Source organism: Eleginops maclovinus, chromosome 18, assembly GCF_036324505.1.
Source record: "Eleginops maclovinus isolate JMC-PN-2008 ecotype Puerto Natales chromosome 18, JC_Emac_rtc_rv5, whole genome shotgun sequence".
Lineage (NCBI taxonomy): Eukaryota > Metazoa > Chordata > Actinopteri > Perciformes > Eleginopidae > Eleginops > Eleginops maclovinus.
Window position 1 is genome coordinate 652,115 of NC_086366.1, and position 26,377 is coordinate 678,491.

A 26,377-nucleotide genomic window follows, 5' to 3' on the forward strand; every position below is an offset into this window, starting at 1 on the left:
TATTTTTCTGACAAAAGGAGGCGTTTAAAGACCTGGATGAAAGTTACCATTCATCCAGCGAACTATCTGCAGGTGAATATATCAGGAATGAATGATTGCTGCCTTTTCTCTCAAGCGTTGAGTAAAGTATTAAATCTGTAAGAATTCAGGAGTAAAACGTGGACATGCGTGCAGCAGCTGCTCATAGTTATTCATATTATTTAATAACAGTCTGAAAATATGAACCCTCCTGCAATCTCACGTCTATTTGTTTACCTTTCTGTTCAATACGGTCACTATTTTAAAACAAATACACTACTTATTTACCGTGTGCATAGTTTGTTCTTTTTTAATCTGTAGGTCTCTTCTCCTCGCTGTGCCTGTCACGATGTCCCGCTGCAGGACAGATAAAAGGTCTCTGATTCTAAAGTAATGGTTTTATCTCTGCTGTATTCCCAGTATTCCCGGTGCTCTTCTACCAGTCAGAACAGCACTCACCCTGCAGGTTGCTCTCCTTCAGAGTGCTGCCCTTTTCCTCGTCTGCCTCCTCAGCCTGCCGCTGTCCACGCAGCAGGCGCCGCAGCAGGCTGCAGTACCGGGTCATGGTGCGTCCAGGAACACCTGATAGCACCGGGCTGGTAATCAATGAGCCGAAACACTCTCTGAGGAGGCATTAACGTCTGTCTGTCCGCCTGTCTCTGTGTGTGTGTGTGTGTGTGTGTGTGGCTGCCTCAGGGAGGACACGCCTCTCAGCTGTTGCTCATTAATACTGAGGCGCTGACAGGGAGGGCGGGGCGACTACAGATGATTTACCTGATTATAAAGATTAGAATTAATTTATTAAACACCTTTATGTTCCTACAGTCAGTGAACTCACCACGGACACTCACATGTCAGTGCAGTCTGACACATGTAAGAAAATATGTGCGAGAAAAACGCAGAAAATTGAAGTGAAAATGTCTGATTGTTTTTGGGGAAAGATATGAAAAAATATATCTGAATAAAGTCGGAAAATATGTTTGAAAAAGTCAAATTTTGGGGGGAAATGTCAGAAAATAAGAAAGACAACCCAAGAAATTGTCTGAAAAAAACCCTGAAAAACGTAAAAACATGTACAACTCATAAATTGAGTTCAAAATGTGTGATGCAATTTCCTAAAAACTGGCCAAAATACATGAATAAGTCACAGAAGTCCCTCCAAAAAAAGAATTGGCAAAAAGCGGGAATACATTTCCCCAAACCTTTTCTATAAATATTCATTCTAAAAAAATGACATACATTGAACTCATCACTGAAAGTAGTTTGAGCTGCTGTTACTACTGACAGTGAACTCACCAGAGACAAGTCAATACTGTGTGTGTGTGTGTGTGTGTGTGTGTGTGTGTGTGTGTGTGTGTGTGTGTGTGTGTGTGTGTGTGTGTGTGTGTGTGTGTGTGTGTGTGTGTGTGTGTGTCAGTAAGAGGAGAGGAGTTATTCTCGGAGTGTAAACACTTTTATTTATATCTCCTCCAGCTCGCAGGTGTTTCTCTTAAGGGGGAAGAACCAATACCTTATGACCCATAAATGAAGAACATGAAAATAAAATGATTCTAGATATAAATATTGATTAAAACATGTTCAATAAATATGTGTAAAAAGTCTGAAAACTAAATAGAATTCTTTAAGAAAAATCTGAAAAAAGTCTGAAAACACTGACTGAAGGTAACTCTTCATCATCATCTTCATCCTCCTCTATAAGTGGGACAACAGCGCCCCCACCAGGACTAACAGGGGAGGCTGTGTTTGTGTTTACTGTTGTGGAACAATAAAGATTTAACATCATTTTAATGATACAAATGTCTGCATCAGTTTGTGTTGGTATTACTAACCCCGCTGATGCTGCTACAGACCATAATCACATGTCAGTCCAGAAATGTCCGAAACATGATGGAAATGTTCCAGAAAAAAGACGAGAAATTGTCCGAAAAAAGGGTGAAAAAAAGAGTCCGATTTTCTTTTAAATTGTCTGAAAAAAAGATTAGGAAAAACTTGAATTTTCTTTTGAGGAAAAAATCCAAAAAGAACAACTTGGAGAAATACTATACTACAGAACACTCGCAGTAAATCTTCATCCTGTGAGTGAGACAGCAGCGCCCCCACCAGGACGAACCACACATCATCAGTTTGGTATTTCTATGTGTACGTGATAGGCTGAGGGGTGGGACATCGCTAAGTGGCTGACCAATCACAACAGAGCCAGCCAGCTGACCAATCAGAGCAGACTCAAAGCTTTTTGAACATTAAAGCATGGAGACATGTCCCATTAGATTTTTAGAGCTTCCTGTGGAGGCGTCCCGTCAGCAGGTAATGATTACATTAGTAACCTCTCCTTCCGGCAGAGGTTTCAGAGGTAAAGGGATGATTAATATTTCAGATATGAAATCAATACCAGAGCTTTCTCTAAAGCTCCTCTCAGCTGCAGCTCCTCCGGAAGCTTCTCCTCCATCATCAGAGCCTCTTCATGCTGCAGCGTTTCCCTCTCACAGAGAACAGGCCGGTTCTGAGACTCAGAGAATATGGATTAGAGCAGCAGAGAGTGAGTGTGTGTGTGTGTGTGTGTGTGTGTGTGTGTGTGTGTGTGTGTGTGTGTGTGTGTGTGAGGCTGATTAATGTTTTAATTAATAGAGAGCTGCAGGAATGAGTGCTAACCCGTGACCTGCACAAACACACCTGCACAGCAGAGGCTTTTATAGACAGACAGACAGACAGACAGACAGACAGACAGACAGACAGACAGACAGACAGACAGACAGACAGACAGACAGACAGACAGACAGACAGACAGACAGACAGACAGACAGACAGACAGACAGACAGACAGACAGACAGACAGACAGACAGACAGACAGACAGACAGACAGACAGACAGACAGACAGACAGACAGACAGACAGACAGACAGACAGACAGACAGACAGACAGACAGACAGACAGACAGACAGACAGACAGACAGACAGACAGACAGACAGACAGACAGACAGACAGACAGACAGACAGACAGACAGACAGACAGACAGACAGACAGACAGACAGACAGACAGACAGACAGACAGACAGACAGACAGACAGACAGACAGACAGACAGACAGACAGACAGACAGACAGACAGACAGACAGACAGACAGACAGACAGACAGACAGACAGACAGACAGACAGACAGACAGACAGACAGACAGACAGACAGACAGACAGACAGACAGACAGACAGACAGACAGACAGACAGACAGACAGACAGACAGACAGACAGACAGACAGACAGACAGACAGACAGACAGACAGACAGACAGACAGACAGACAGACAGACAGACAGACAGACAGACAGACAGACAGACAGACAGACAGACAGACAGACAGACAGACAGACAGACAGACAGACAGACAGACAGACAGACAGACAGACAGACAGACAGACAGACAGACAGACAGACAGACAGACAGACAGACAGACAGACAGACAGACAGACAGACAGACAGACAGACAGACAGACAGACAGACAGACAGACAGACAGACAGACAGACAGACAGACAGACAGACAGACAGACAGACAGACAGACAGACAGACAGACAGACAGACAGACAGACAGACAGACAGACAGACAGACAGACAGACAGACAGACAGACAGACAGACAGACAGACAGACAGACAGACAGACAGACAGACAGACAGACAGACAGACAGACAGACAGACAGACAGACAGACAGACAGACAGACAGACAGACAGACAGACAGACAGACAGACAGACAGACAGACAGACAGACAGACAGACAGACAGACAGACAGACAGACAGACAGACAGACAGACAGACAGACAGACAGACAGACAGACAGACAGACAGACAGACAGACAGACAGACAGACAGACAGACAGACAGACAGACAGACAGACAGACAGACAGACAGACAGACAGACAGACAGACAGACAGACAGACAGACAGACAGACAGACAGACAGACAGACAGACAGACAGACAGACAGACAGACAGACAGACAGACAGACAGACAGACAGACAGACAGACAGACAGACAGACAGACAGACAGACAGACAGACAGACAGACAGACAGACAGACAGACAGACAGACAGACAGACAGACAGACAGACAGACAGACAGACAGACAGACAGACAGACAGACAGACAGACAGACAGACAGACAGAGGAATGGAATGTTTTTGCCAGCTAAAACTGTTCACTGCTTTCCGGACAATAAGCCCTGGATCACCAGAGCACCAGCAGCCTCAGGGCCGGTGACACCAGCAGAATCAATACACTGATCAGGAAAGCTGGCTCTGTCATCGCTTCAAACTGGACCCTTTAGAGGCTGTGGTGGAGAGGAGGACTCTGAACAGACTGCTGTCCATCATGGATAAACCCCCACCCCCCACCCCCACCTGCAGCTGGAAGGACAGTGGAGCTCCTTCTCCAACAGACTGCTCCAGCTCCTCACCAGGACAGGTTCAGGAGAACCTTCCTGCCCTCTGCAGTAACTCTGTGCTATAACTCCCCTCTGGCTGCAGGACTCTCTGAACTGGACTGAACGTGCTCTCTGTACACATTTGTATATTTCTCATTTTTATTTCTAGTTCTAATTATTTGTTCTGCTTCTTCTTTTTGTATTTCGCCGCTGCAATGAAAAACATTTTCCCAGGTTGGGATAAATAAAGTATTTCTGGTTCTGAGGATAAATAGGATCTTATTTTGAAGGAGTTGAGGCTACTGAGGGATGTAAGCAATAAAGAGGGTCTGGAAATCTGTCCATCATTATTTTAACACATTTTCATAATATCTGTATATATTTATATATATTTATATATATATATATATATTTATATATAAATATATATATATATATATATATATATATATATATATATATATATATATTTATATATATAAATATATATATATTTATATATATTTATAAATATATATAAATATATATATTTATATATATTTAAATAAATATATTTATATATATAAATATATTTATTTATATATAAATATATATAAATAAATATATTTATATATATAAATATATTTATTTATATATATAAATATATAAATATATATATATATATTTATATAGTATAGTGTGTCAGGATAAATATAAATGTGGAACTAAATGCCATCACACATCAGTCTGCACAAAAATGACTTTTACTCTGGCGGGGTGAATGTGTGTGTGCTGCGTATGCATTGCAGTGTGTGTGTGTGTGTGTGTGTGTGTGTGTATGTTGGAGGTGACGCCAGGAATAATGGGAGCTTTAATGCAGCGCTGCAGCACTCAGACATCCATCCTGTACACACACACACACACACACACACACACACACACACACACACACACACACACACACACACACACACACACACACACACACACACACACACACACACACACACACACACACACACACACACACACACACAAAACAAACACCTTGCATTAGACCCAGTGTGTGTGTGTGTGTGTGTGTGTGTGTGTGTGAGCCCATTTGCAGAAGAGCCTCATAAATAACAGAGGGTCTGCTGACTCTCTACATGACGGTACACTTTAAGGTCTGTTCCGCCCTCACAGTCTCCATGGCGATGCTCTTAAAGGGGCAGCGCCACATTTCTGCGGCCGGTCGGAACCATCAGCCTCCATCACTGCAGGCATTAGTGCCGAGCTAACCACTTAGCATCGATTACTGAGTGAGTCAGAGCTTCATCCTCTTCATCACACACACACACACACACACACACACACACACACACACACACACACACACACACACACACACACACACACACACACACACACACACACACACACACACACACACACACACACACACACACACACACACACACACACACACACACACACCATCATGTTGTTCTCCACTGTGGGTTTGATACAGTTTAATTTCAACACTAACAGTTAAACGCTGAATAAAGAGAATATGAAGAAGAAGAGAGGCCCGAGAATATAAGGGGGGCACACACACACACACACACACACACACACTCATCATCCTGGTTGTGCTGACCTCAGCATCTCAGGCTATTTATGTCCAGTGGAGGAGGGGTGTGTGTGTGTGTGTGATTTGCTTTTCTGTCACAAATCCAGGAGACACACACAGGTACAGACAGTGTTTGGGTGTCTCTCAGCAGATATACAAAATGACAACGACCACACAACTCCTCTGGGTGGGTGTGTGTGTGGGTAGGGTTTCACTACAGTCCTGATAGTTGTGGATTTGATCCCAGAATCAATACGACACGCTGATCTGTGTGTAAACACACTGAAACCTCACTCTACACACATCTCTCTGAAGCCCCACATCCTGTCAATCACACACTCACTGCTGTAGTTCTTTATAGCCCAACATTAGCCTCCTTTAGCTTAGCGGTGGTGACCTGAAGTCATGTGACCGTGCTGTAGTTCCTTTATAGCCCAACATTAGCCTCCTTTAGCTTAGCGGTGGTGACCTGAAGTCATGTGACCGTGCTGTAGTTCCTTTATAGCCCAACATTAGCCTCCTTTAGCTTAGCGGTGGTGACCTGAAGTCATGTGACCGTGCTGTAGTTCCTTTATAGCCCAACATTAGCCTCCTTTAGCTTAGCGGTGGTGACGTGAAGTCATGTGACCGTGCTGTAGTTCCTTTATAGCCCAACATTAGCCTCCTTTAGCTTAGCGGTGGTGACCTGAAGTCATGTGACCGTACTGTAGTTTAGAAGTTATTGGATATTTATAGGTTTATGAGAGAGTTATGATTCCCAACATCTAACTCTCTGCAAAATAGTGAATTATAACTATTAATAAGGTCATAAACATGTCAAAGTGTTGCTTCAAACTGGACTACTGCTTTAGTTTTAATGGTTAATTGCTGCTGATGTCACAGATCTGACTCACAACACATGACTTCCTGTTACTTATTTCAAAGAACGCTGAGTCAGATATCTGACATGAGATCAGCAGAGTGTAAAAAAGCATCGCAACGTCATGGAGAAACATCCAGCCTGAGCATAGCACTAAAACACCTCCGGAAATGAGGAAATCATCAGCAGAGGTCTAAGGTGAAAAAGTACATTTAATCAAGTACTGAACTAAAGTACCACTTTCTGCTACTGTGTACTTTTACTCCACTACATGTATGTAACCCCTTTAGTGACTTTACAGATCTGGATTACTGATGGTAAATATAACCTCCCTTAAATCAGACTGTAGTTCACCTGCAGTAAATCCAGCAGCTACCCTGCAGTATACAAAGCATTCAAACTAGCTGCACCTTTACCAGCTCTGAGAACACTTTAATGATCAATCATTATAAAACAGATCAGAGATATTATTCTGAAATGGACCAATCAGACAATGACTACTTTTACTGTCGCTACTTTAAGTACATTTAGAGGAGAGTACTTTCTACTTTCACTGGAGGAACATTTAGAATACTTTCACTGTGACAGAGTATTCCTACACTCTGGTACTTCTACTTTACTCAAGTACAAGACCTGAGTAAGAGACTGAGTACTTCTACTTTACTCAAGTACAAGACCTGAGTACTTCTACTTTACTCAAGTACAAGACCTGAGTACTTCTACTTTACTCAAGTACAAGACCTGAGTACTTCTACTTTACTCAAGTACAAGATCTGAGTACTTCTACTTTACTCAAGTACAAGACCTGAGTACATCTACTTTACTCAAGTACAAGATCTGAGTACTTCTACTTTACTCAAGTACAGGACCTGAGTACTTCTACTTTACTCAAGAACAAGATCTGAGTACTTCGACTTTTACTCAAGCACAAGATCAGAGTACTTCTACTTTACTCAAGTACAAGACCTGAGTACTTCTACTTTACTCAAGTACAAGATCTGAGTACTTCGACTTTTACTCAAGCACAAGATCTGAGTACTTCGACTTTTACTCAAGCACAAGATCAGAGTACTTGTACTTTACTCAAGTACAAGACCTGAGTACTTCTACTTTACTCAAGTACAAGACCTGAGTACTTCTACTTTACTCAAGTACAAGACCTGAGTACTTCTACTTTACTCAAGTACAAGACCTGAGTACTTCGACTTTTACTCAAGCACAAGATCTGAGTACTTCGACTTTTACTCAAGCACAAGATCAGAGTACTTCTACTTTTACTCAAGTACAAGACTGAGTACTTCTACTTTACTCAAGTACAAGACCTGAGTACTTCTACTTTACTCAAGTACAAGACCTGAGTACTTCTACTTTACTCAAGTACAAGACCTAAGTACTTCTACTTTACTCAAATACAAGATCTGAGTACTTCTACTTTACTCAAGTACAAGACCTGAGTACTTCTACTTTACTCAAGAACAAGATCTGAGTACTTCTACTTTTACTGAAGTACAAAACCTGAGTACTTCTACTTTACTCAAGTACAAAAACTGAGTACTTGTACTTTGACTAAAGTACAAGACCTGAGTACTTCTACTTTACTCAAGTACAAGGTCTGAGTACTTCTACTTTACTCAACAACATGATCTGAGTACTTTTACTTTGACAGAAGTACCAGATGTGAGTACTTGTACTTTGACTGAAGTACCAGATGTGAGTATTTGTACTTTGACTGAAGTACCAGATGTGAGTACTTTTACTTTGACAGAAGTACCAGATGTGAGTACTTGTACTTTGACTGAAGTACCAGATGTGAGTATTTGTACTTTGACTGAAGTACCAGATGTGAGTATTTGTACTTTGACTGAAGTACCAGATGTGAGTACTTGTGCTTTGACTGAAGTACCAGATGTGTGTACTGAAGTACCAGATTTGAGTACTTGTACTTTGACTGAAGTACCAGATGTGAGTACTGAAGTACCAGATGTGAGTACTTGTACTTTGACTGAAGTACCAGATGTGAGTACTTGTACTCTGAAGTCCCCCCTCCTCCTCAGTCTGCACAGAGGTCTCCCCATGAATCACAGGACCAGCTTTAGAGACGTCATTATAGAACGAGGTCTTCAGAGGGTTCAGATTTTCTAGCAGATATTACTTTGTCAGTAATGGTGCGTTCACCCCGGACGTGAAGCACATTTTGAGCGTGTCGCGATGAGATGTAGAGATGGAGAGTGTGAAGGGAAGGAGGCCTTACTGGTGAGAGGTCAAGCATTTTCAATTATCAGAATCTCAGCATGTCGTCACGCACGTTGAATCAGAAAACCAAACAGCAGCCGCTAGCTGGTAGCACACAGAGCTCACGGCTCCTCATATCTGTTCAGAAACTGGAGAAACATCAGAGTTTAAACCACGGACAGTCTGTCGAGAACACAGCCTTTATTTCTGTCTGTGTGGTGGTGTTGTGAGTGTGGACGGAGCAGCTACATGCTAGCTTAGCCTGATCGATCAGATCTCCATTCAGAAAACACACACTTTGCTGCTGTCTTGTGGACACACTTCCAAACGTGTGAATTCATGGTGTGTTATTAGATCACGGCAAAATATGTTCATTTTGTGTTTGTTGGTATCTACATGGAGATAAGCCCCGCCTCCTCCCCAGTGCGTCTTGTTTGAGTGACGGGAGTGAACACCAATGATGCCGCTGTAAAACTCGTGTAAAAAACCTTTCGGCGTCCTTTTTATTGCAGGTTTTTGTAGAGTCATTAATTGCTTATCTTTAGATGTGGTGTGATGGATACGGTGGCCCTGAAGGTCAAACACTACAGAACAACTTTGAAAAGACGCCCTCTATTCTGATTCCCCTCTGTTCAATTTGAACATAGTGACATCACTACGAAACACTCGCGCTCCTATTGGCTAGCACTCACACACCGGGACATCTTTAAGCTGGTTGACCAATCACAACAGAGCTAGGCCAGCTAACAAATCAGAGCAGACTGGGCTCTGGTTTCAGACAGAGGGTGAAAAGAGGTGCTGCTTTTAAATGTGTGCAGTCGGTCCCAGGTCAGAATACTGATTACCAAACAGGAAGAAGAGAACTACAGTTCCCAGTATGCATCACTCTGGACCGACACACCCAAACATAAAAACACGCAGTCATCGCACCTGTCTGTCTAGCATTTACCTGTCTGTCTCTCAACTATTCTGTCTGTCTCTCTACCTTCTCACCTATCTGTCTACTCTCCTGTCTGTCTTTATACACCTGTCTGTCTCGCATCCTCCCAACTGTCTCTCTGTCCACCTGTCTGTCTCTCTGTGTTTTGCTGCATCAGGCTTCTCTGTGTTAAAAACAAACATACGCACAAACACTGTCTGCCCCCCATCCCATAATAACCCATCGCAGGATACCGCAGTAATACTTCTACCCGACATGCATCTGTCTCCCCCTCCTACCTGCCGGTGCTTTCTCTTTGCCCTCCATGTCCCGGTGCTGCAGGGCGGGTACTGGAGGAAATGTATCCGGTAATCAGGCTCTGCAGGGCGGGTAACTGGAGGAAATGTGTCCGGGAATCAGGCTCTGCAGGGCGGGTAACTGGAGGAAATGTGTCTGGGAATCAGGCTCCGCAGGGCGGGTAACTGGAGGAAATGTGTCCGGGAATCAGGCTCTGCAGGGCGGGTAACTGGAGGAAATGTGTCTGGGAATCAGGCTCCGCAGGGCGGGTAACTGGAGGAAATGTGTCCGGGAATCAGGCTCTGCAGGGCGGCTGGAATCAGGCTCTGCAGGGCGGGTACTGGATGAAAGTGTGTCCGGGAATCAGTCTCTGCAGGGCGGATGAAATGCTCCTCTCTGCAGGTCTTCTTCCTTCTGTTTCTTCTTCGCTTGTTATTTTTTGGTGGCTTTTTTTTTTTTTTACTCCTGCGGAGGTTGAGGCTCGTGCGTTCACCTGTCCGCGCGCTGCCTCTCTCTCTCGCTCTCTCGCTCTCGCTCTCTCGCTCTCTCGCTCTCTCTCTGTGCTCGCGCGGTGTTGCTGCAGCTGACGTGACGTCACCGCCGGACAACATACAGTTAGAAAATAAAATACATGAGAAATATAAAATAAAAATAAGATAAAATACAGGATGAATATTTTAAAAATAATAATAAATTACAGTTTATTATGTAAAAGATATAAAGAAAAATAGACTGGAAAAGACAACATAAAGATGATTCAAAAATAAAAGGCTGGGTGAATATGTTAAAATAAATTCAGGAATAATATAACATTAATATAAGAATAAAATAACACTGATGATTTAAAGGAAAATAATGAATGTCAGGATTTTTTGTAAGTATATGAATAAAAAATGATTCTGTAAGAAAATACAACTAAAGGAGGAAAATATCAAATAAGGCACGTAAAAAAGATTATGAATATGAAATACATATTTATAGGAAAAACTAATATGATGGTTTCAAACAGAATAAAAGACAGAATATTAATAATGATGATTATTGTTTGAATAAACAAAATACCAGATGATTTAAAAAAAAGCAAAATATAATCATTTATTTTTCCAATTATGGAATCTGTCTTGCATCGCTCTCACACTTGTTTTATGTTCAGTGTCCGTAAGAACATTTCTTCTCAACTTATTCTTCCTATTATGGACTATTGTGATGTTGTTTACCAAAATGCTTCATTGCTGCTGTTAGCTCCCTTCATCACTGGGTTGTCCTCTCACTGTCAGCTGCTCTTAATGACTGCCCTTCACACTGTAGTGAGTATTACTTCATGAGTTTCCTCTAGCAGACCGTACATGGGGTGTCCTTGTTTGTTGTTTCTTTATGGGTTTTTTTTCTGTTGGGTTCTTTGATTTTTAAAGACACTTTATAAATGTAGAGTTGAGCTCTTTGTGAATTCATGCTGCCCTCTGGTGGCTGAAACACCAACTGCAGCTGTGATTTAAATCCAGATCACCTCAATAAACCTCAAAATTGTGCCTAAATATATTTCATTCCGTCAGCACCGCTAAGCTAAAGGCGGCTAATGTTGGGCCTGATGACGTTTAGTCGTCTCTTTTAGACTCTTGTTAGCAACCTGTTTTTAGATCCTCCGGTGGGGTATTTACTGACGGATTTTAATCTCTTCAGTTTATGTTAACCACAGACCTGATTTCCGGGTGAAAACCAAAGAAGTGAGGAGATGAATGAAACCCAGGAGACGGAGAGCTTCTGGTTAAAAGTCTTTATGGTGACTCTACTGTACAGTGAATTAAAGTGGAGGACTTTCATTAGACGGGATGTGGGGGGGGGGGGGGGGGGGAGCTGCCATCTGAAGGGTTAACTCAGACAAGTCAACATTGCATAAAGAAATCCATCATCAGAACGAAGCAGAGCAGCAGGTACAGGTAAACAACAACAATAATAAAAACTCACAGTTAAAAGGTTAGGTCATGGAGCTCAGAGAACAACACGCAGGAGTGTGTGTGGCACTTTGTGTGTGTGTGTGTGTGTGTGTGTGTGTGTGTGTGTGTGTGTGTGTGTTGTCACTAATTGCACTTGAGGATGAGGATATGGAGATCACATTACTGGTCAGATGTCTGCAGGTTGTTTTTGGCATTGTTCTGGAAATGTTTGTCGGAAAACAGAGAAAAGACATAAAGACCGGGACCGACTCGCCTTCAAATCAACCGGCTCCTGACGGACTACAACTCCCATGATGCCTAGAAGCAAACAAAGCCACGTTGTAGATACATCCACCTTGAGCTCGCCCGCTACTGTGGGGCTTCCACTTTGTGTGTCGGCTGGCAGCTAGCAACTGCTGTAAGTCTTAAAAACGGAGAAACTAACTATTAAAACCATATGTGATTATTCTATTCAATAAACTGTGTATCTGAGAGGTGATGTTTGGAGCTCTGAGGAGCTGCTACTGTATGACAGCAACTGGTCTGCTTCAAAAACAATCTTTGAGTACAGCTAATTGGATTGCTAACTGTCACTAGCAAGCTTGTTAGATTAGAAGCTAACTAGGTAGAAAGATAGCGAACATCAGCCGGATTTACAGATAGATTGATAGTTAGATACAGTAGATAACGTCCACTAACTATCACCCCGACAGGTTAACTAGTCTCCGGTTAACCTGTGTCTCCCTTTCTGTCAGTGAGAGCTGATTGTGTTGAAGGAGTCGAACCCTTTGAAACCAACAACAGAAATAAAGCAGCAGAAGAGAAAACCTGATAAAACACGTGAGGTCGTACAGGTACAGTGAAGCTATCAAATAGGAAGGTGACAGGAAGTGAAACATCAGTGAAAAAATGGAACACTTTACATGACAACGGTCATAAAGCGAGTTAAACTGTGGAGAACATACCCTGGAAGTACACAGTGATGGCGTCATATTCAGAGGGATATCTATACTGTGACTTGGGGCTAAAGCTGACGACTGCAATATTTAACCTGACTCTGTTCACTACGACATGTTTCCCTTTACCAAATGAAGAAATGTCCAGCCATACCAGCTGTTGAACTCAGCACTTTAATTTAGCTTTTATGAAAGTTAGCATTCCTTTAGCTGTTAGAAAATCTGAGTGGCGTTCCACAGGGTTAACTCCTGGGGCCTCTACTGTTCAACATATCCTCGTTCTACAGCAAGTCCAGTGCATTACATTGATAAGTCTCATGAAACGCACCATGGGAAGCTGGATGGTTGTCTCATAACGCTGGACACTGATCACACTCAACCACCGCTATCTTGGCTACGTGGCTAAAGTGGTGGAAAACAAAGCAAAATACAAACGAAGGTGTTTTTAATTGATGTACCACTGCACTGGTGTAGTGGTACATCAAAAGAAGCCCTAGAAATTCAGACACTGCACAGGTGGTGAAGGGTTAATCATTTGTGGATTAAAAAAACCATTACAATTTGGAAGGACTCTGAATCATGGGGCATTAAGGATGCTATACGTCGACCATTATGACCAGTATATCTCCATTAAACGCTGTGTTTGTGGTTTAAAATGACTGCTTCCCTCTTCTTTACCAGCAGGAATAACGTTTTCTTTTCTTACTGGAAGCAGAAATTATTTATAGATGATAGCGGAAGCAGTGATTTATTTTTTCCTCTTTGGTTGGGATCTATTTCTGACCATCGATGCGTTTTCCCTCAGGCCACCGTCTCCAAACAACAGACTTTCATGTCTAATAAATAAACAAAATAAACCTTAACATGTCTGAAAGGAAAAGTCCTTAAGCCTCCTCTTGTTCTTAAAACAAAAATCTGAAAATGATTTTAGCCCAGAATCATAACGTTAGTGTCTTTCACTCCAGGTGACTGCAGCATCACTGTGTACTCGGTGGTATTCCTCCAGTCTAACCAGTGCAGTATGACCATCAGGTGTCCCCGTGTACTGACCTCTCTGTACATTCACCAGCAGGAGGAATCAGTGGTGATTTTTACATTCTGTGCAAAATTAGACATAAAAGTAGTCCACATTATTATCTCGTCTACTCGCCTCTTCTATTTACAGTTAGTCTTCTAAGACGTTAGTACCATCGTCGCCCAGCAGGACTAAGACATTCCTCAGAGGGACGAAGTCCACCTTTAACCGAACGCTGCCGATTCCCTCCGGGTTAGAGGCCAGACATCCCGACTCCTTTACAATCTTTGAAATTACCGCTCCACCATCGTGCTGCTGAAGCTCGCCGGGAAACCCTGGAGCTGCAGGAGACTCACTCTGAGAGTTTTACCTTCTAAACCCTTTTGAGAGTATTTTTTTGTATCATCTTGTGTCTGAATCTCATCATTTTAATTAATATTTCATAATTGGAGATCTTTTAATTTAGTGAAATAAAACCTCAAATTAATTGCTAGAATTAATTATTGTGAAAAAACTCTCAAAAAATGTCTGAATTATAAGGCAAGAATAATATTACCTTATGTTGATTATTAACTATATTGTTAATTAAACAAAAGGCATGCACACTCGGATTCATCAAGTGTGCATCATTATATTTTTCTGAATATTTTCCTTGATAAAGGTTCATAATTCAGTGACTTAGGGGTTATTACAGGCAATGCCCTTTCAAAATAAAAGCCCGAAAGATTCACAGGCGAGTATTCCCCCTCCCCTTGTGTTCAGGCCTTAAGTGTTAATTATTAAGTCATAATTCATGAGGGGAAAAGCACAGGTCCATATTTGAGTATTTAGCGTCACGGCTGCAGGTCTCGAAGAGCTTAAACACACAGCGGTTGAGATGTGAACTCTATCATGTCATAACGTCACGTCAGGTTGAACGTGACGTCTCCAGGAGTCTCGGACGCCGCCCCGCCCCCGGGATCCCTGATAATTAAACTCGGCGTAACATTTCCCCGGCGGCTTGTCTTAAAGGCGGCCTCCCCCCCGCTTTAAAAACGACCTGCTGCTGTCCAGCGGTCCGAGAGAAGGCATCGAGCCGGTAAAAAACACAGTGGGGGGGGCTAGAAAACACAGTGGGGGGGCTAGAAAACACAGTGGGGGGGATAGAAAAATAAAAAACTGTGGCGGACACAACGAGACGATCACCTCACCTCACTCTGTGGCAGAGAAACAAAAACATTGAGAGGAGGAGGAGGAGGAAGATAGAGGAGGAGAAGGAGGAGGAGAAGGAGGAGGAGGAGGGAGTCTCAGAAGAACTTGTCGTCGATCCTGAAGTGCGGTCGCGTCACATCGTCGGGGTTGATGAACACAGAGATGGACTTGCCGGGGTTCTCTGTCACCAGCTGCTGCAGCTTCTTGGCCAGCCGGTCGTCGGGCTGGTTCTCCCCGCCGGCGTCGGACTGCGGCGACGGCGGGTTGCCGACGCCGCCCCTCCACTGCAGCTCCACCGTCAGCCGGTTGGCGGCCTTGGCGTGCTCGATGGTGGTCCTCAGGTGCTCGGCCGGGTCGGAGCGCACCGAGACAGCTTGCGGGCGTGCAGCATGGCGCTCTCGTCCGACAGCTGCTCCAGCATGTTGCACTGCGGGATGAAGTAGTTGGGACACATCTTGTTGACCAGGCAGTGCTGCAGGTCGTCGATCAGGCCCAGCAGGAAGCTGGCGGAGAAGTCGTCCTGGCTCAAGGTAGTTGGCGGGCAGGCGGTCGCAGGCCCACAGCATGATGCTGCGCAGGTGGTACGGGCTGATGGCTTTGGGCCGCGACAGCAGCTTGATGATGATGGCTTTGCAGGCCTGGTACGCCTGCATCAGGCTGGAGGAGATGCACTTCTTCAGCTGCACCTGAGGACCCAGACACAGGTTATTAAACAGCGGAATACTCCGTGCTGATTGGTCCATCTGGACATTTCAGAGGTTGTTAATATTGGATAACAGACTGCTGAGGAGGATCGAGGAAGAGAAGGTCTTTCATGTGCTCACTGAGGCTAACTTCACTTCCTGTCTAAATTAAGCCCCGCCCACTTTCAGGTGTAAATCCTGCATCAGAGCGAAGTGGAAAATAATCGTGTCTTCACGTCTTGAAGCTGCTGAGTCATATATCACACCTCCAACAACAAATAGATCCAGAGCTCTGGTTCCTTTACTTCCTCTCCAGAAAAAAGGAGAGTAAAGAAAGGATCAGAAACCTCAGTCTCAGTGTCAGCCTGCTGCCTGCCACTCGTTCCCCGCAGACCCCCCGGACATCCATCCCCTATTTACTCTCCGTAAGCTGTCTCTGCCGTCTGACCAGACATCTGACCCCATCTCCATATCTCTGGACTCAGTAAACCCTTTCTGACCAGCAGAGAGATTGTGTTCACTTTCACATTTTACACAATATGATCATCTTTAAGTCAAGAAATCATTTCAGTTAGTATTCAGGGTCAGGTCGTTAGTGATGGGGGGGTCACGTCCCTCAGCATGCCTCATAGCTCCTGATAAGTGGGACAGGTATTAAAACACACACACACACACACACCTCGCTGCGGGCAAACGACAGCCTCCACTCGTTCTCTTTGCGGCCCTTGGAGGAGCACGCAGGAACCAGGTAGAACCCGCTGATCACCTCCTCCTCTGTGATCTTGCCGTCCCAGAAGTGGTTCTCCATCAGCCAGCTCTGGGCCACGGCGGGCCAGCCCTTGAAGGACACCACGGGCACGATGTCGTACAGCATGCGGCTGCTGCCCACGCCCAGCACCACAGAGATCACCGTGCCGTTCCTCTCCACCTTCTCCACCCGCGGCATGCCCCTCTGAGGCTTCTTCTGCACCTCCAGCAGCACCAGCGCCACGGAGCGGTGGAACCAGTCGGCCACCAGCGTGGGGGAGAAGAAGTAGTTGGTGGCGCCGCTGATGTGGTCCACCACGGTGCAGCAGTCCTTCCAGCGGCTGATGGTGCCCTCGTCGAACAGGCGGAGACTGAGCCACGAGTGCCCGAGCGCCGAGTGCCGCATGTCCAGCGTCACGGGCTGGTTCCGGTCGTGCAGCTTCAGCGCCGGCACCAGCAGCGTGAAGTCCATGTCGTAATCTGTGCCGCGGGCGTACACGCTCAGATCGTCCAGGTCCATGTCCACCACGCCCTCGCGGACCCCGCCCGACAGCAGCAGGTACTCGTTCGCCACCGGAAGCTTCTGGTCCAACTTCTGGACCATTCCTGGGGGGAGAGCCACAGAGACATGGTCATCACACACACACACACACACACACACACACACACAGAGCGCAGCGTGGTCCGTCAGGGACCTACCGGGAGGCGAGTGTGTGAGTGTGTGTGTGTGTGTATGTGTGTGTGTGTGTGTGTGTGTGTGTGTGTGTGTGTGTGTGTGTGTGTGTGTGTGTGTGTGTGATGACCGTGTGTGTGTGTGTGTGTGTGTGTGTGTGTGTGTGTGTGTGTGTGTGTGTGTGTGTGTGTGTGTGTGTGTTACCAAGCATGGAGAAGATGAAGTCCTTGGCGGTGTGGATCTCCAGAGCCCTTTGATCGTCGGTCTCGCGCTGCTCCTGCTTGCTGAACTCAGAGATCAAACGGTTCAGATCCTCCATCCGGCTCGCGGACCTGAAGTCCAGGTCGGGTCCGGCTGTTCCCCCGGAGGAGGACAGCCTCCCGCCGGCCGCTGCAGTGGGGCTATTGGACAGGCTATTCCCGGAGCTGCTGTTCCCGGAGGCCCGACTGGAGAGCGCAGGAGCCGCCATGTTTCCTCCTCCTCTGACCACACCAAACAAACAACCGGAAACAGCTGCTGGAGGCGGCGCGCCTCCGCCTTCAAAATAAAAGCAGCTGCTAGCAGACCGCTCCAGCATCCCCATTAGCAATATCAGTAGCATTGGCTGTTCTTCCCCGGGTCTGCACCCCGTCAGAGACCAGCTGGTCGTTTCAGGCAGTTCATATTCAGTGAAAATAAAAACAATCTGTTATTATTATTTATCTATTGTTACCATCATATTGGGGTTTTAACTGGACTCCAGTCTGCACGGGCTGTAGGGTCATCTTAACTGGTTTTATGGCTGTGGTCTCCCGTTGTAATCATAGGCACTAACTTTGCACTGACAGGGGAAAGGAAATATCCACAGCTTCTTACCGTCAAAGTAAAAGCAGCTCTTCAAAATGTACTAAAATAAAAAGCGTTTGACCCATAGAGGGACACGTCTTTGCTGCTCGTGCTGTGTCTGTCTGTCTGTCTGTCTCTCTGAGCCTCTAGCATCTTTTTCTTCAAACATAATTTACTTACAAGAGATAAATATCCGATTAATAAATGCATAATGACAATAATAATACATCACCACTGAATTATTCATAAACTAATTCCTTAGTTTATTGCATTTTTTATTATTGATCTGAATTACTAGAAATAAAAGATGCACAGATAAAAGTCTGAATGGTCTGTTTTTATTGTTATTTAATGAGATTTCTGTACAGAAAATATTCATTTCATAAATCCGCATTTGTAAAGATACAGTGATGCGTTCACTGTCATCTGGTGGCCAGGGAGTGTCACTACACCCTTTTATTTTGAAAGTTTATACCGGAAATGTTGATGAGTTTGATTTTACACTTGGTGCAGTCTGTGGGATTTCACATAAAATAAAACACATTTCCTCATTTAAATGTCCTTTGTTTGTTTTTTGTCCTTGAATGCACCACGGAGATATTCCAATATGCATCAATACACAAACAAAAATAAAAGCTGAGGTGACGAATGATCAACAAAAACAAACAACAACAACAACAGATGGAGGTTTGAGAAAATAGTCTGCAAGAAATGAAATGTGATTTTATTTGTAGTTGATGAGCTTTAAACTTACAAAACCAGGTAATACCTTAAACTCACCTGTCCTCTCAAAATCATCTGAGCTGTTTGATATAATGTAGTCCGTATTATTCCCTCATCACCCCACAGCTCCAGCTATAGTCATATACTCCTCTCTGATAGTACCTGTGATTAAACATCTTTTATATCTCATCATGTGCAATAATAAAAGTCCAGTTCCTGCGCCCCGTGGATTATAAACTGAATTTAATATAACAGCTTAAACAAGATTATCTGAAGGGTCAGAGACCACACAAAACACACGGACTAAACGCAGCGTGGGTCACCTGAGGTTCTTCCCACAATGCATTTCAGTCCACACAGGTGTCCCTTTATCGTCCTGCAGGTAGACAAAGTCTAAAAAATCTAAAGAGATCATTTCCCGTCCCAAAACAAACAATAAAAGTGCATTTTTAAACCTATAACATCATTTACTGATTCATAATATATTTGCTGTGTTTCAATTAAGATGATTGATTTTTTTATCCCAATCAAAAAGTGTTTCTCTGTGATCACATGTCTCCAGCCTAATGTACGGAGGCCGACAGGTGCCAACAGCTTCAGAGCGGATGCAGATATAGAAACTCATGCAGGAACATCTGCAGCAGCTCTTCAACACATGCAGCATCTAGAGAACATTCAGCAGAGGGAACATGAGCAGTTTACTAAAAGCTGCTGAAACCAAACACAGCGGAGGATGTCCTCGGAGCATCCAGGTTATTTTCTGGGTCATTCTGCCGTAGTAAACCAGGTCAATCAGTGTGTGTGAAGAAGTGTGCAACATCCCACATTCAAATTTAAAAGGATGTGCCACGATTAGTCTCTAAAATGGAGAAACCTAAATCAGAAGCGGAGTAGAAGTTACCCTGCAGCAGCTCTCCTTGGTGTACAGAGGGAAAGCATATCTCCTCCCAATCCGTTTAGCAGCAGCCGTCAAGTGCATCACGTTCAGATGGTTAAAACCTGAACCTCCAACATACAAGCATTGGATCCAGAAGGTTTAGGAGTTATACCTAATGGAGAAAATCACCTTACAGCTTCAGAAACCGACGCTTTTAAAGAGCTGGATTCCTGCGATGCAGTGTGCAGTAAACGCTCCGTACAATACGATCAAGGCTGAGTCCCCTAAACCACCCTACCTTGGGATCTTGACAAATTGATTCATTGGTTTATTCTTTTCTCCCTGAATTCTTATTATTTATAACTACGCATGTTTTCTTGTATTCTTTTTTTGTCTGCTGTTATTGTTTTAATCTTGTCAATTATTTCTGTGTTGGTTTTTATCAAGACACAAAGTATGTAACTGTAAATGTGTTTCGTATGTTTGTTTTTATGATGCTCAAATCAAAAAACGTTTTCAGCACTTTTTATATCTGCATCGTTTCTGAATCTGCAGCTCGTTGCTCCTGGAGGAGGTGTGCGGGCTGTTGCTCCTGTCGGCCTCCGTACTACTGTGCTGTTGACACTCGTTTCTTTTCAAAGTCTCATTAAAAACGCACATTTGCAAGTCAGACACCGTTAGCAGAGCTCAGATGTTAGCAGAGCTCAGATGTTAGCAGGGCTCTGATGTTAGCATTGCTCAGATGTTAGCATAGCTCAGATGTTAGCATAGCTCTGATGTTAGCAGGGCTCAGATGTTAGCATAGCTCTGATGTTAGCATAGCTCTGATCAACCGAACTCCATTCAGAAAACAAGCGTTCAAAGCAGTCATTCTGCAGCTCAGAGAGTCCTGCTGTGGACCCGGAGGTGTTGAGGACCCCAAAGATTTTCATAGAAATGTAGAGTAGGGTCTCCAGCTCATAGAAACTGCCGGGTGCTAACCTGCATACGTTGAGACATTAGCACAGTTAGCATAAGTTGCGGTAATTATCATTATAGCCTACAGTATGCAGACAATAGTTTAAAAATGGCTAGGCCGTTGTTGAGGATGCGGAGTCAATTTCTGACATTTTTTGTCAAAAAAAACAACTTTCTGGTTAAAACTGCCTTTTTGGATCCTGAAAAAACACTTCAAAATCGTCCAATTCGGCTTTAGCTATGGTCTGCGTGCGCTAATAAATGCTTCTTATGCTAATTGTGCAAATGACCGAATATATGCTGCCTCCTGCAGTCTGGAGACCCCTCCCCTACTCAAGCTTTGGGGTCTCCACTCCTCCGGGCTCACAGTGCCGACTTTAGACTCGTGTTTGATCCGTGAGTCTCAGAGGACGTCGTCTGGGTTCTCCTGGACGGGCGTCCTGGTCTTGCGCGGCCGCGGCCTCAGCGCAGTGAAGCAGGACGAGGCGCTGAGGGCGACCCGGCTCAGACCGAGGTTCAGACAGTGCACCTCGGATGTGACCGGCACCTCAGAGAACAGCCCACGGTCCCGGGTCGGCATCGAGCCACCGGCCTCGCTGCTCTCGATGTCTTTGACGATGTTCAGGATCTCCTGACGCTCCGCCTGGCGGGTCAGGCCCCGGATATTCAGGATGGCCGACACGTGCTTCTTCCTGGAGAGACATCAGAACTGAGTAAAAGTCGAAGTACTGAGGAGCAGTACTCAGAGCGTGTACTGAGTTAAAGTCGAAGTACTCAGGTCTTGTACTTGGGTAAAAGTCAAAGTACTCTGATCTTGTGGTTGAGTAAAAGTAGAAGTACTCAGGTCTTGTACTTGGGTTAAAGTCGAAGTACTCAGGTCTTGTACTTGGGTAAAAGTCAAAGTACTCAGATCTTGTGCTTGAGTAAAGTAGAAGTACTCAGATCTTGTACTTGGGTAAAAGTCGAAGTACTCTGATCTTGTACTTGGGTAAAAGTCGAAGTACTCTGATCTTGTACTTGAGTAAAAGTCGAAGTACTCAGATCTTGTACTTGAGTAAAGTACAAGTACTCTGATCTTGTGCTTGAGTAAAGTAGAAGTACTCAGACCTTGTACTTGAGTAAAGTAGAAGTACTCAGGTCTTGTACTTGAGTAAAGTAGAAGTACTCAGGTCTTGTACTTGAGTAAAGTAGAAGTACTCAGGTCTTGTACTTGAGTAAAGTAGAAGTACTCATGTCTTGTACTTGAGTAAAGTAGAAGTACTCAGGTCTTGTTCTTGAGTAAAGTAGAAGTACTCAGGTCTTGTACTTGAGTAAAGTAGAAGTACTCAGGTCTTGTTCTTGTGTAAAGTAGAAGTACTCAGGTCTTCTACTTGAGTAAAGTAGAAGTACTCAGATCTTGTACTTGGGTTAAAGTCGAAGTACTCAGGTCTTGTACTTGGGTTAAAGTCGAAGTACTCAGGTCTTGTACTTGAGTAAAGTAGAAGTACTCAGGTCTTGTACTTGAGTAAAGTAGAAGTACTCAGATCTTGTACTTGAGTAAAGTAGAAGTACTCAGGTCCTGTACTTGAGTAAAGTAGAAGTACTCAGATCTTGTACTTGGGTAAAAGTCGAAGTACTCTGATCTTGTACTTGAGTAAAAGTCGAAGTACTCATGTCTTGTACTTGAGTAAAGTAGAAGTACTCAGGTCTTGTACTTGAGTAAAGTAGAAGTACTCAGGTCTTGTACTTGAGTAAAGTAGAAGTACTCAGGTCTTGTACTTGAGTAAAGTAGAAGTACTCAGGTCTTGTACTTGAGTAAAGTAGAAGTACTCAGGTCTTGTTCTTGAGTAAAGTAGAAGTACTCAGGTCTTGTACTTGAGTAAAGTAGAAGTACTCAGGTCTTGTTCTTGTGTAAAGTAGAAGTACTCAGGTCTTGTACTTGAGTAAAGTAGAAGTACTCATGTCTTGTACTTGAGTAAAGTAGAAGTACTCAGGTCTTGTACTTGAGTAAAGTAGAAGTACTCAGGTCTTGTACTTGAGTAAAGTAGAAGTACTCAGATCTTGTACTTGAGTAAAGTAGAAGTACTCAGATCTTGTACTTGAGTAAAGTAGAAGTACTCAGATCTTGTACTTGAGTAAAGTAGAAGTACTCAGGTCTTGTTCTTGAGTAAAGTAGAAGTACTCAGGTCTTGTACTTGAGTAAAGTAGAAGTACTCAGGTCTTGTTCTTGTGTAAAGTAGAAGTACTCAGGTCTTGTACTTGAGTAAAGTAGAAGTACTCAGGTCTTGTACTTGAGTAAAGTAGAAGTACTCAGGTCTTGTACTTGAGTAAAGTAGAAGTACTCAGATCTTGTACTTGAGTAAAGTAGAAGTACTCAGATCTTGTACTTGAGTAAAGTAGAAGTACTCAGGTCTTGTACTTGAGTAAAGTAGAAGTACTCATGTCTTGTACTTGAGTAAAGTAGAAGTACTCAGGTCTTGTACTTGAGTAAAGTAGAAGTACTCAGGTCTTGTACTTGAGTAAAGTAGAAGTACTCAGGTCTTGTACTTGAGTAAAGTAGAAGTACTCAGGTCTTGTACTTGAGTAAAGTAGAAGTACTCAGGTCTTGTACTTGAGTAAAGTAGAAGTACTCAGGTCTTGTACTTGAGTAAAGTAGAAGTACTCAGGTCTTGTTCTTGAGTAAAGTAGAAGTACTCAGATCTTGTACTTGAGTAAAGTAGAAGTACCAGAGTGTAGGAATACTCTGTCACAGTGAAAGTATTCTAAATGTTCCTCCAGTGAAAGTAGAAAGTACTCTCCTCTAAATGTACTTAAAGTAGCGACAGTAAAAGTAGTCATTGTCTGATTGGTCCATTTCAGAATAATATCTCTGATATGTTTTATAATGATTGATCAGTAAAGTGTTCTCAGAGCTGGTAAAGGTGCAGCTAGTTTGAATGCTTTGTATACTGCAGGGTAGCTGCTGGATTTACTGCAGGTGAACTACAGTCTGATTTAAGGGATTATATTTACCATCAGTAATCCAGATCTGTGAAGTAAAAGGACCATAAAATGGAAATACTCAAGTAAAGTACAAGTACCTCAAGATTGTACTTGAGTAAATGTACTCAGTTACTTTACACCCATGTCTGTTTTTTTGTTTGTTTTTTGTTTGTTTGTTTGTCTGTTTGTTCGTACCTGACGTCTGGGAACTCCCGGACCAGGACCCCTACCTCCATCTGGATGGAGGGCACGTCCTCTAGCTGGATGATCTCTGAGATGCGAGTGATGGCGCTGTCCAGCCAGCAGGACGGAGACTCCTGACAGGAACACATCATCATCATCATCATCATCATCATCATCATCATCTGAGAGTAACCCTCCAATATCAGAGGCTCAACACAACCCTCTCTAGGGTTCCCAGAGACTTGTTCTGTGGGGGCTTATTGAAGTCAGAGGTCAGACTCTAGATGACGGACAGGTGTACCTGATGAAGGTGAGTGTGTATGTGTCGCCACTGACCAGGTCTTTGAAGAGGACTTTGATCTGTTTGCCTTCGTCCCGGAGGCGGCCGGCCATCCTCTTCCTCATCTTCATGGAGGTGCAGATGATCCGTCCTCGCATCACGGAGCGCAGATACTCCATCACCACCCGCCGGTGCACCTCCGCCACCAGCAGCTGCAGGAGGAGAGGTTATACTTCCTGCAACAGCTGATGTCTCTTCTTTTAGTTTCGGTTTGTGTGTTTAGGATACATAATATTTGATGGTATCGTATCCAATCCTAATGTAGTCTAGTCTCAGGGTGATATATTCAATCGTTTTCCAATCCCACTTTATCCATAAGCACATTAAAGAACAATAGTTGACCAAAGTGCTGAACGTCAATAAATACGTTCAGATTTATTCATTCTCTGATTTGAAATGGAACCGAGCTGCAGTAATTCAAAGGAACCTACAGGTTTTATATAATACTTCTGTCATTTCACATTTCCTTTATACTTTTAAAGAGCAGTTAGTTCAGATTCAGAAACTAATATTTCACTGTAAATCTTCTCTGTTTGCTTTTGTCTTTCACCGTTTTATATTCAAACATTTAATATGTTCATTATTATTACTCAGCAAGAGGCACATTTCTTGTAAGTAAAACCGGACTTTAAAAAGGTAAACTGCTGTCAGTTCTGCAGGTTTTATGCAAAATAACTGCAGATCATATTTGAGTTTGATGTTCTGCCACACACACACTGATTGTGTCGATGGGACACGGTGCACGGAGTATCTGAGCGTGTGAGGGACCTGGTACGGAGGACTGTCCATCCGGTGGTACTTCTTGAAATGCTCCTTGATGAGCGCCTCGATCTGCTCGTATGGCTCCGTGTTGCTCAGCCACTTCCTCTTCACCAGGCGCTCGAAGAACGGCTGCAGAACAGAAAGAAAGAGTTATCTTTTCATTTCTAACTGGAAACGTAACGCACCCGGACCGAAGAGAGGTGCTGAGGAGCAGAAGACATTCACTGAAGCACTATTCAGAGGGACTTCACTTTAGGGTCCAGAATCAGGAATTAGTGGCATTCAAACAGAAATATCTCTTACATGTATTCAGTTAATGGAGTGCTCTTTAAAGCTGGACCTGTGTTTCATCAAACCAAACTCAGTGGATCATTCAAAGTAAACAACACATGAAAAAGTCTGAACTGACCCAGAGCAACCGCACGATGAGTGTGTGTGTGTGTGTGTGTGTGTGTGTGTGTGTGTGTGTGTGTGTGTGTGTGTGTGTGTGTGGACAAGTGTTTCTGCAAACACTGCCAGAATAAATAAAGGTTAACGATTCATTTGAATTTGAAAATCTTTATTGATACTGAGACAACAGAGGCGAGGTCGAGACATGACGGAGAAAAGAGAGCCGAGCGTTCGACACACACTCCAGAGTTAATGGGCACAGGGTGAAGTTATAAAGGTGTGTGTGTGTGTGTGTGTGTGTGTGTGTGTGTGTGTACCCTGATGTGCAGGTACAGGCGTTCAGAAAGCACTCGGACTCCCAGCTGCACGATGTGATCCAGGGCTTTGTTGGCCCGTCTCAGAGAGTCCTCGCTGACGGATGGATCGCACTGAGCACAGCGCTGCACGAACCCCCTGCACACACACACACACACACACACACACACACACACACACACACACACACACACACACACACTCTCATTGGCTCAGGCAGTAGAATAAACATCCTCGGGTGAACAGAGGTTGGATGTTAGTACCTGAAGGGGGGGCAGCAGTTGACCAGCGCGATGGTTTTGGACACGTATCCGTCCTGGTTGTCTCCGAACATGCCGCTCTGCATCCCCTCGTGAAACATCTCCCCTTTACGCTGGAAACTAGAAACAGCAACTGATCGTATCATATCTGAACTGGACCTTAACTACTGTTACTCTTTTCATTTCTAATTTTGTTAATGCCTTGGTTAGTTTCACGCTGCAACGAAAACATTTCCCAGTTGGGATC

General features: G+C 43.9%; 3 protein-coding genes across 5 annotated transcripts in view; all 3 read right to left on the bottom strand.

Annotated features, from left to right (window-relative positions):
* Positions 1 to 10,827, bottom strand: part of LOC134880020 (fibroblast growth factor 12-like) — a 37,912-nt gene extending 27,085 nt beyond the window's left edge. The window contains exon 1 of one of the 2 annotated variants that reach the window (XM_063906679.1): positions 10,341 to 10,827. In XM_063906679.1, coding sequence (XP_063762749.1) covers positions 10,341 to 10,368 — 28 coding nt within the window. In that variant the 5' untranslated portion in view covers positions 10,369 to 10,827. Of the gene's footprint in view, positions 1 to 477; positions 699 to 10,340 lie in introns of those variants that run through there. The other variant, XM_063906678.1, reaches the window with a different exon arrangement.
* A 452-nt stretch (positions 10,828 to 11,279) lies between these two features.
* LOC134880699 (nucleotidyltransferase MB21D2-like) lies at positions 11,280 to 18,016 on the bottom strand. The gene is given in 5 exon segments (XM_063907728.1): positions 11,280 to 15,801; positions 15,804 to 15,958; positions 15,960 to 16,120; positions 16,797 to 17,470; positions 17,742 to 18,016. Coding segments are annotated over 5 exon segments (1,527 nt in total). The 5' UTR covers positions 18,007 to 18,016; the 3' UTR covers positions 11,280 to 15,529.
* A 662-nt stretch (positions 18,017 to 18,678) lies between these two features.
* Positions 18,679 to 26,377, bottom strand: part of LOC134880118 (tumor necrosis factor alpha-induced protein 2-like) — a 34,618-nt gene continuing 26,919 nt past the window's right edge. For both annotated transcript variants that reach the window (XM_063906844.1, XM_063906843.1), the window contains exons 10-15: positions 26,134 to 26,250; positions 25,873 to 26,008; positions 25,172 to 25,294; positions 24,400 to 24,555; positions 24,076 to 24,197; positions 18,679 to 21,611 (exon numbers count right to left, since the gene is read on the bottom strand). In XM_063906844.1, coding sequence (XP_063762914.1) covers positions 21,323 to 21,611; positions 24,076 to 24,197; positions 24,400 to 24,555; positions 25,172 to 25,294; positions 25,873 to 26,008; positions 26,134 to 26,250 — 943 coding nt within the window. In that variant the 3' untranslated portion in view covers positions 18,679 to 21,322. The remainder of the gene's footprint in view (positions 21,612 to 24,075; positions 24,198 to 24,399; positions 24,556 to 25,171; positions 25,295 to 25,872; positions 26,009 to 26,133; positions 26,251 to 26,377) is intronic.